The 11,119-nt window shown below is 43.6% G+C and overlaps 1 protein-coding gene across 4 annotated transcripts in view; it reads left to right on the top strand.

Annotated features, from left to right (window-relative positions):
• Positions 1-1,666: 1,666 nt before the first annotated feature.
• Positions 1,667-11,119, top strand: part of LOC139384324 (protein MTSS 2-like) — a 71,466-nt gene continuing 62,013 nt past the window's right edge. Inside the window, exon 1 of one of the 4 annotated variants that reach the window (XM_071129003.1) lies at positions 1,667-2,146. In XM_071129003.1, coding sequence (XP_070985104.1) covers positions 2,078-2,146 — 69 coding nt within the window. In that variant the 5' untranslated portion in view covers positions 1,667-2,077. The remainder of the gene's footprint in view (positions 2,147-11,119) is intronic. The other 3 variants (XM_071129005.1, XM_071129004.1, XM_071129007.1) reach the window with 3 other exon arrangements.

The following is an 11,119-nucleotide window of genomic DNA, read 5'->3' as shown; positions in this document are numbered from 1 at the left end:
TAAATAACTTTTAGAGTTTAATTCGGGAGATGGTAACTCTTTAAATAACTGCTCTCGTGGTGCCCCAGATCCCAATGAGTTAATTGTTACATGATTAATTTAATTGGGTAACAATTAAACATAGTTAGGTAATTAGATAAATAACATTATTTTTCTTTAAAGTCAAGTCATGAGATGGCGAATGCGCAATCACTGGAGAATAAATTGGATGAGCTCCATTCAAGACTATCCTACTAATGGGACATTAATAACTGTAATATCTTATGTTTCACTGAGTCGTGGCTGAATGAGGACATGGATAATATACAGTTGGCTGGGTTTTCCGTGCATTGACAAGAAAGAACAGCAACCTCAGGAAAGACGAGTGATGGTGGTCTGTGTCTATTTGAGTGCGACCTCTAATATTAAGGAAGTCTCAAGGTTTTGCTCACCTGAGGTAAAGCACCTCATGATAAGTTGTAGCCCATACTATTTACCAAGAGAGTTTTTATCTATATTTTTTGTAGCTGTCTATTTACCAACACTAGCCGATGCCCGCACTAAGACCACACTCAATGAGCTGTATAAGGACATAAGCAAACAAGAGAATTATCAACTAGAGGTGGTGCTCCTAGTGACGGGGATTGTAAAATGCAGTAAAACGTATATGCATTTGACCTCATTTCTACCAGCATGTCACATGTGCATCCAGAGGACACGTACAAAGCTTGCCCTCCATTGGCAAATCTGACCATAATTCTATTGTCCTGATTCCTGCCTAGAAGGCCAGCATCCCGGAGGCGCCTCTTCACTGTTGATGTTGAGACTGGTGTTTTGCGGCTACTGTTTAATGTATTTGTTTTGTTTTTTCTTCAAACACTATAGAAAGCACATTTGTTGATCCTGTAGTGTTGTGTAATAGCCATATTGTGTGAAATGCTCTAATGAATTGATCCAAAGCAGCTGAGCCATCACAAAGCCTTTGTGCGCTGGGGAAAGGCTTTGTGATGGCTCAGTTGTTGTGGATCAATTAAATAACAACAACAATGGGGCCTTGAATAGCTTTTTGGATGATTAAAACTAAACAAACAAAAATATGCTATCTGTGACAAACCTGGTCGTTAGACCATGATTAATTAGACTACAGTGTAATATCTGAATTAATATTCATACCACTGCACAACTATATTATAATAATCTCATCCGTTCTTGGATAGAGAACATTATCCAGTCATACAGTATGCACACAGTCAACCCTCCTCTGTATTAGAAATCATGTTTGCTCATTCCCTGTGTCTCATTCATTGACATTGTGGTAGGCATGCGTCCCCATTCCATTGTTTGCTGGTAGATACATCTATTTGATGTTTCTCTTCTATCGCACTGAAACATTTGATGGGCTAGTTTGTTATAGTGGGTCTGTGTGTGTGTGGGGGGGGGGCGGGGTCTGTTTGTCTGTCTGTCTGTGTGTGTGTGTGTGTGTGCGCGCGCGCGCGTTCCCCCGCACGCATAACCCCTCCCTCACAAACACCACCTCCATGTGACAAGAGAGTTGTCCGGCCCCTTTCAATTCCCATAGATCGAATTACCGGCTCTGCTCACTCCGCAGCGCAGCCCCACTGCCTCTGCTCCAATCACGGGCAGCCTCGCGCTCCCCTGGTAGGTCTACTCACCAACCTACTGTCTCACATTTTGATAGAGCATTCCGGAGCTATAAACGCGCATAAACACAACTCGATTTTTCCTTGCTACCCGAAGATGAGAGTGTCCATCGCGGTGCCCTCTGCATGCTTTACCTCCTAACTCGGGCTCTAGACCCGCAGCTGGGACGGGAGAGAGAGCAACCTCTCTTTTCTCTCATCATCACTAGCTTGGTGTTCCAAGGACACGGGGAGCGAGCCGACAGTCGACGACAATTATTGTACGGTATTTGTGTTTCCTTTCTCATTTAAACAAACTTCCTCATCCTGTCTTTCACGCTGGGCACAGAAGCAGAGAGAAAAAGAAGAAGGCTCCGCATCGCTATTTCTACCGTGGAAATACATTTGGTGGGGTTTTGTGCCCTGTCCGTATTTGGTGAACCCTGGATTTAGTGAACATGGAGACGGTGGAGAAGGAGTGCGGGGCGTTAGGTGGACTATTCCAGGCGATTGTCAATGATATGAAGGTAGGTCGGGCATCATTATCGCTCGCAACATGTATCTATTATTTTCAAAAGGGGATGATTTGCCAGCATTTGTGATCTGCTTGTTTTCACCCTCGAGGACATGGAACCGTTATTCTGTCACAGTGCGGTGATAGGCTACCTACCCAGCCAGCACCTACTTGATAGTAACTTCCCCCAGCAAGGTTTGCGCATTTGTCGCGTTATTGCTTTGGAAATGTTGCTTTGACATCTACTATAATTGAATCCAATTGCTCGATCACCATTGCATGTGCTTTGTGTGTGTCAGAGCGTTGGTTTACTCTGCATAGATCAGGTTAAACCTAGTCATCGTGTAGGCTATGAATCCATGTGTGTGTGTGTTAGGGTAAGCATGCGTGTGTTAGGGTAAGCGTGTGTGTGTGTTAGGGTAAGCGTGTGTGTGTGTGTGTGTGTTAGGGTAAGTGTGTGTGTGTGTGTGTGTGTGTGTGTGTGTGTGTTAGGGTAAGCGTGTGTGTGTGTTAGGGTAAGTGTGTGTGTGTGTGTTAGGGTAAGCGTGTGTGTGTTAGGGTAAGCATGTGTGTGTTAGGGTAAGCATGTGTGTGTGTGTTAGGGTAAGCATGTGCATTCGAAACACGATATGGATTATAACCATATGGATCATTTATGACTGAAAAAATGTGGATGTATTCAGCTTTTATTAACACAAAATAAATGTATGTTAAACTGTCAGATTTAACCATGCGATTTTCACATGCCCCATGATCCCACCCCCCTGCTGTAGATGAAAAACAGCTGTTATAGGCTGTGTGAGAAAGATAGCTGATGTTCTGCCTCTTGTAGAAAGCAGCACCATTGATTTTCTGCCAAGCTGATTTTTAAAGAGACCGTGTGAGCCAAGCATGAGAACCTCGACAGTCATCACGCGTCCAGCAGTGCACACCACTGTGTCTGTCTGAATGGCTCATGGTGTAGGCCTAGCCTGCTGTATGGTCTGGCCTTCTTCGCTGGGTAGTCTCCTGGCTTCACTGCGAGCCAGACTCCTTGCTACACCCACTGTGACTAACCAACAGATTATTTGGCGTACTTAGTATGTGGACAGTATTACTCTTTGAACAGGAAATCGTAGCGCTGACTTGGGACCAGTAACACGACTACCGTTGTTTCCATCTCATCATCTGTGCCTTTCTTTCCACTGTGTGAGAAATCATGGGTTTGAAGCTACGTCAAGGGACTTCTACGTCACCCGAGTCCCAGTCTCATGTGAATAAGATTGAAGTAAAGCTGGCGTTCTGCATGGTTATTATTCCTGCACGGACCATCTATCTGTGTGAACATCACAGGGTTTTGAAGGAGCTGGGGACACGTCAAACGGCAACCTCGGATTAACAACATCCTAAACTAAGAACCCGTGACACCCCCGCCCCCCACTCTCATGGTTGCATCTCTCTTGCTCTTTCTCTCCCCCACATCCCCCATTTCTCTCTCTCTCTCTCTCTCGCTCTCTCTCTCTCTCGCTCTCTCTCTCTCTCTCTCTCTGTGTCTCTGTCTCTCTCTCTCTCTCTCTCCTGGACACACTCATCTCAATAATTATTTAAGACACATTTCCCATGGTCTTCATCTGATCTCTTACTCCATGATGGAGGATAACAAAACAGTAACTTCAGCAGCATCCATCCTCCATTGGTCACTTGGAGTCTCAGGTTGGTCATTGCAGTAGTCTTAAATAAAAAATAAATACTAAAAATATCCTTTTTATTTAACCAGACAAGTCAGTTAACAAATTATTATTTACAATGACAGCCTACCGGTTAACAGTGTGTTAACTGCCTTGTTCAGGGGCAGAATGAAAGATTTTTACCTTGTCAGCTCAGGGATTTGATCCAGCAACCTTTCGGTTACTGACCCAATGCTCTAACCACTAGGCTACCTGCCGCTCCAATAGTCTTCAGTGGGTTTCCCCACAGCAGAGTGAGATGCCACATGGTAAGATCTAAGCCATTGGCTGACTGCTGTGTTCTCATGTAACCCCAGACAACCTCATGACAACCTCATGTTGTCACTAATGACCCACCTCTCAAAGGACTGCTGTTGTTGGTGGCAGAAGAGAGGAAAACACACACGAATGGAGACCCTAGGATGCCCTGTTGTTGGACAGAGATTGACATGCGAGGAAGGCCTCAGCTATTTGTGTCTCTATGGCTGGCTATGCTTAAGATGTTATTTGCACTAGACATACCAGTGTTTAGTGACGCTGTCACAGTAAATTCAGTGCTGTCATGCTATCTCTGAACAGTGATTATCCTCTCCAGCTGACATGTGCCCCCATGACGGATGAAGACAAAACATCTCTTCACTGAGCAATGAAATGCTAATATGTTGAATGATGCACTATAGACTTAACTCATTGAGGAATGCAATTCCTTGTCATGTGTGATGGGTCATGTTTACGTACCCATGCAATTGATCCATGTCCGAGTAAAGTGTTTCAACTGGAGGATGTTTTCCCCTCCCTCTCTCCCTCACGATCCCTTTGTTGCAGGGGGATTGACACCCCCATAGGGCATGCACAGTCACTTCTCATATGTGTCTCCTCTCCTAGAATCACTGGCTGTCTACCAGGCTTTCTCTTTGTTCACACTGCAGTAGACATGCCCAGTAAGTACAATAGCTGGCAACACAACTGCACTAAAGAGTCAGCCCACCTCTGAATTGTATGGTACAGTGCAATACAGCAGAGTGCCATGATGAGCGAGGCTGGAGGCCTCTCTGAAATTAGCATACAGTACAAGAGTCAGATGTTTCACTGAAAGGAATGTACATTACAACCACAATGACATGAAAGAGACCCCCGTCTCCCCCTCTGTTCTCCAGAGAGAGCCCCCCCCCCACCGTATGGTATAATGTGTAAAATAGAATGTATAGGGGGGGGGGGGGGTGTAATCCCCCTTTAAGGAGACACAGACGGGTATATATGTGTGTGTGACTTACAAGCTGGGGGGTGGGCTGTCTGGAAGTGTAGGCGACATCCCTCCGGGCTATGTGAGGTGATTTGATTTGAAAGCACAGGAGGTCACATTCTTGGTCAGCTTGTCTCTCTATAGGCTGGCCCGGTGTATGCTGACCACACGCTCAGTGCAGTGCCAGTAGAGACCGACAGAGTCAGGGGGTACCTGGGACTAGAGTGAAGACAGGAGGCAGGAGAAGTCCATGACGTGGCCTGTTTGCCAGCTGGACTCATCGTAGATTATGCCTGTGGGACGGTTGAGCTAACGTAGGCTAATGTGATTAGCATGAGGTTGTAAGTAACAAACAAAAAAATCTCAGGACATAGACATATCTGGTATGGGCAGAAAGCTTACATTCTTGTTAATCTAATTGCACTGTCCAATTTACAGTAGCTATTACAGTGAAAGAATACCATGCTATTGTTTTGAGGAGATTGCACAGTTATGAACATGAACATGTATTAATAAACCAATTAGGCACATTTGGGCAGTCTTGATACAACATTTTGAACAGATATGCAATGGTTCATTGGATCAGTCAAACTTTGCACATACGGGTACACTGCTGCCATCTAGTGGCCACAATATAATTGCACATGTGCTGGAATAATGCATTATGGCCCTTCTCTTGCATTTCAAAGATTATGGTACAAAAAATAAAATAAAGACATGTTTTTTTGTAGTCTTTTACCAGATCTAATGTATTAATTTCACATTTCTACAAACTTCAAAGTGTTTATTTTCAAATGGTATCAAGAATATGCTTTGGGTATGTCATTTTAGGCGAAAAATTTAAAAAATGGTTGGATCCTTAAACAAACAGATGAATGTGGGATGAACCACAAAGCTTGTGTTTTCCAAAAGACATGCATAGTCTTGACAGTTTCTTCCTTTGACTTACAGGCACAATATGTGTGTGTGTGTGTGTGTGTGTGTGTGTGTGTGTGTGTTGTCTGGCTAACCTGGGGAGATCCCACAGCATTGCTCAGAGGGCTTGTTAACAGCTGCACATGTGACCCATTTCCGGACACTGCCTTTGGGCCGAGAGGCAGAGGACCAGAGAGGACATCCATCCTCGTGACTGTGTGTCCGTGCTCCCCCAAAACATTCATCCCTTTTGTAGGGGCCATTGATGCCACGACAACGTGCAGGGCCCTGGCTCTCTAAATGAGTTCTCTTGTCTCTCGTTAGGCTCGTTAGAGACGAATCGACTGGTTTCAGATTGAGAAATCATATTGGGACAGTGCCAGGTCTTCTCAGTGCAGGCTTTGTCGGGCCTGTCAAACTCATCTCATCACAGTAATTTCTTGTCTGTAAAGCCACTCAGCGCGTTGATAATCATGAACGGGGGAACGAAATAGTGTCAAATCAATATGTTTTTGACCGTAAAAAAATATCAAGCTACTGGAGGAACAAAATCCACTGTCCTCTCATGCAGAAGTATTTACTATGGTTTTCCATTCACTAGATTTTACTATGGGGCTTACTGACAATGTTTGGTTTGGGTCCAGGCAAAAAGGAGGATGATGCTTACCCATGTCCTCAAGGACACCTCAACCTCAAAGACACATCTGCATTCCTCACTGTCTCAGCATGATGGACAGCCGTCGGCGAGCATCCCCACCAATGAGAGTGCTACAAAATGCTACCTGCTTTTCAATCACAGACCTGCCATGTATTTTAATGCCACTATATACAATACCTCAGAGTGGTGTCAGTCAGTCACACAGAGAACCTCCAGTGAGGAGTCCCATCTCAATTAGGCTGAGTGGTGCAACCACAGCCACGACACAAATACAACTGTGGAGACCTGGGACAACTAGACCGGGGATGGTGTGACTAGAACAAATAAGGGAGATGATAGTAAGAAAGATTGAGAGAGCATATGAGACAGATTGAGAGAGAATGAAAAGGCACAAAGTGAGAGAGACTGGCTGATATATTGAGAGAGACGGACATGGAGGAAGAAGCTGTGCCTCTCGTATTAAGTGATTTCCATGATTCATTTCTGCAAGGGTTCAGGCTGCTGTGGTAAAATGGTGAAGAGGGAGATTATTCCCCCCCCCCCTCCATCATTCATTCACACCAGTGAGTGAGATGTACTGCGTGGGTGGGGATATGAGATTGAACCAAACCTGCTATTTTTATCAAGAGCTTGGAAGGGGCTTGACACGACCTAGACACATTGAACAGCCCAGGCCCCAGCCAGTCAGACCCCTATAGGCATCAACCTCCACCGGCCATCCCTCTGGGTACCTTAACAACCCCCCCCCCCCCCCCCCCAAAGTCAAGTTCAGGAAAATGTAGCAAATGTTTTCACATATTTTAAAATGCTCAAGACATCAACAGAGTCTATGATTAACCTTGTCCCATGGCAGAAAGGCTGGGCAGGATAGTTTTGTTTTTGTTACGATGTTTAGATTAGTAAGATCCTCTTCCTCATAAATTATGCAACACAGTCTTTCAACTTGCTGCCTGTATCCTAATGTCATTTGAGAGCAATGATTTGCCAACATGATGTAAAAGTAACCTAAGGTGTATATTTGTGTATCTATCCTCGGATAATGTGAATCTGTAGAGAACCCAGAAGTCTGCTTAGTTGGTGTGGAGCAGCAACGGTGGAGACAGAGTTGGTAGTATTCATGTACAGTTCAGGGAATGGAGAAGGCTGGATCCAGAGGTTATTTGCGACCGACCGGCTCGATTCGGTCTTGTGCAGCAAAATTTGAAGTTTTTGTTACATTGGATAAAAGTAGACTCCGAGCTAGAAAATGGTATATCATACACTACAGTTGAGGAACAATGGGAAAGGAATTCAGCTTTGAAAGCTGATAAACTTGTAACCTCACTTTTGAGAAAATGGCCTTTGAATGTTTTGGTACACCTACTGGAGAGCTCTTCTTTGTCTACACTCATTCAGCATCGTGCACACCCTCCTAAGCTATAGCCCTGCCCTTAAACTCAAGAGTTTTGTCAAATTGTGCGTTTGTAAATTCAGAGCATTTTGCTCTCGGAGCATTCAGAGCGCACACTGGACCAAGGAGTAGTTGTTGATCTGAGCGTTCTGTCCTAACAACAGCAGTCAAGCACTCAAGCATACTGGCTAACGTTTGCTAGCTTGCTAGCTACTTCCAGACACAAATGAGAGAACAGCTCACTAACCATTTTTACTCTCCCTAGCAGAGCTGGTTATCCAGAGCATTGGTGACTGCAACTGTGCTGCTGGCAACAATTTAATTACGCTTTTTTGCCAACATTTACTGACATCGGCCATATTCAACGGGTGTTGAGCGTTTGTAAGTTTGTCAGTTATTCTGCGCTCTGGCACATTCAGACGAGTGCTCTGAAATCGGAGTAGATAGCCAGAGTGAATTTACCAGCTACGTCTATCAAGAGTTGTCGCAGTGACATCATAAACATTCTATTGAAATGGTTACTTGCATAGTGGAGTCTTTTTTTTGTTAAGATATGTGGCTAGCTACGGTCAAACGGCTCTCCTGTGAAGTAGTGACGCGCGACATACGCCTATTTTCCTGAAACAAGTCACATATTTTGGCAATTCCACAGTAACGGAATTTTGCTTTAACTTAGAATTTTCACTTTAAATTGTATGCCAAACAAAAAGCACCGATTTTTCAAAGTTTAACAGACCATACCACTCTATGCACAAGGACTACTTTGAACAATTTACACAGAACATTTCACAAAAACATATTTACTGGAAGAAATGTGCAGAAGCAAAGGTCACCTTTAGTTTATGCAACCACGTTTTCCAAAAACTATATCGATATATAATTCCATACTATGAGGTTTCAAAAATATTGTGAAAATTATGATAATGCCCTTTTAATGTAAGAGCTGTTTGAAAAGAGTGCCTGTAATGTTCTGTTTTGGTGGGATGGAGTTTTAGCCTACCTGGTGACATCACCAGGTGGCACATTTGTTAATTGACCAATAAGAAATATTGTTCTAAACCTCTGCCAATAACAGCTAGTTTTCAGTTTTGTCCTCCCCACTCCCAGACAGATCTAGTTCTTGTTTGAGAAATTGGTCTTTGTTTACAATAAAAAAAAAATCAACAAAAATCAACAAAAAATCTTAACAATCACAGTAAGGTACATAATTGTTATCCATAAGTTATTTGATATTGAGATAATAAAAAAAAGTTTGCATTGACCTTTTACATTTTCAAAGATTAAGATTCAAAGATGGCTGCAGAAAAATAAGGTGTCAGCTATTGACATGAAATGACAGTTATTGAACTGCAGTCAGCTATGACCTAACCCCTTGAGTTATTGAACTACAGTAGGTGAAGTGGAATTACACCCAGTAACATAATTACTGTAGCGCAACTACATCATGGGTCCCTGATGTGTACTAAACACAAATGCATAATTATGGATATGAAAAGCATTTGCTTCATGGTGATGTATCCTGAATAGGTATGGAAAGGTAGAAATATGCAATATCCTTCTTTCGCATATTTGGATATTATTCTACACACAATCTATTATTGTAATGAGCTCCGCCCCCAAACAAGACCACATTTGGTTGGTCCAGACCAGACCAAATCTGAAACTATCATAGACGTCTATGTTTCACAATTTTGGACATCACAGTAGAGCACAGCACAGTAGAGTTCTGTACAGTAAAGTAGATATGTTCAGTACAATACAGTACAATAGAGTACATTATACTGTACTCTACCTTAGTGTGCTCTACTATACTGAACTATACTGTACTGTACTGTTTTCCACTGTACTGCACTGTATTGTACTGTACTCTCCAAACTTGTGAAACACAGACATTTATGACTGGTTCAGATTTGGTCCGGCCAGGGCGGACTGACCAAAGTTCAACTAGGTTTCAACGTCCATGGACGCCCGGTGTCAGTCAGTGTTCAGAGGGTGAGGATCTAACATGAGTCACATAAGAACAGCTCACAGGCACTTTGAGATTCTGAACAGTATCTATCCTCCGGTAATGTTAAAGTCACTGAGAACTTGCTCCAAGCCAGTGTTTGCTGTTCATATCAGTAGTGGAGACGTTATATTTAGTCCTGAAACTAGACATAACACTCAGGCTACTGAGGGGAGGATGACTCATAATAATGTCTGGAAAGGAGCTAATGGAATGGAATCAAACACATGGAACCCACTGATTCTGCTCCAGCTGGTACCACGAGCCCGTCCTCCCCAGTTACATTTCCGTTCAATCAAACGTGTCATGCGCATTGCCTGCGTCCAGCACTCCAGCTGAACACATTTTGTCTACTGATACACTAAAGCCCTTGGAGGAGTCTACTTTCCTGGATCTAAGTAGCAGGAGCTCCCCTGATCTGGAGATTATGCAAGACGATGTAGTAGACTTTGTGGGTACTCACTTTTGTACGTGTAGCTCTGCTTCCGATGACTTAATTAAGCTTAGGCGTATGCATCTATTAACCCTTTGCCCTTGCCTGTCTGTGCCCTGTCCTTGTTTCCGACAGCCTGTGAAGGGGCTTCTTAATAAGCTAGGGGCCTACCATTGGTTCCTTGTCTCATACAGTTGCTATAGAGGGAATGTATACAGTATTCGTTGCAGCACATCCAAAATGGGAGCTATGATTTTAGCGTAAAGAACTGTGAAATTAGCCTCTATTGCGTGGATGTTTTATTTCTCTTTAAAAGTCTGAATTGGCCTGATTTTTAAAGAGCTGAAATTGGGCTAATCCACTCTTGAATCTGTGGTTCATGTCATCCTCCAGAGAACAAAGGAACAAAGTGATGAAGCCTTGAGCTTTTCATTCAATCAAGTAAACATGTTTGGTTCGCTAAACACCAGAACAGAATTCTAGTCCACTGAGCACAGATATTGGCCAATGGACTGCCAACTCAGTCTAGCTAGCCCATCATGTAACCGATAACCTTTAACCTTTTGAGGGGTTAGCGAGAGCTGGTGGAAGGGAAAGATGATGCGCTGCATGTCTAGGGGTAGTCAGGCATGAGAT

This window comes from Oncorhynchus clarkii, chromosome 26, assembly GCF_045791955.1.
Source record: "Oncorhynchus clarkii lewisi isolate Uvic-CL-2024 chromosome 26, UVic_Ocla_1.0, whole genome shotgun sequence".
Taxonomy (NCBI): domain Eukaryota; kingdom Metazoa; phylum Chordata; class Actinopteri; order Salmoniformes; family Salmonidae; genus Oncorhynchus; species Oncorhynchus clarkii.
Note: the sequence above shows the minus strand (reverse complement) of the source record. Positions and strands in the feature narration are given on the sequence as shown.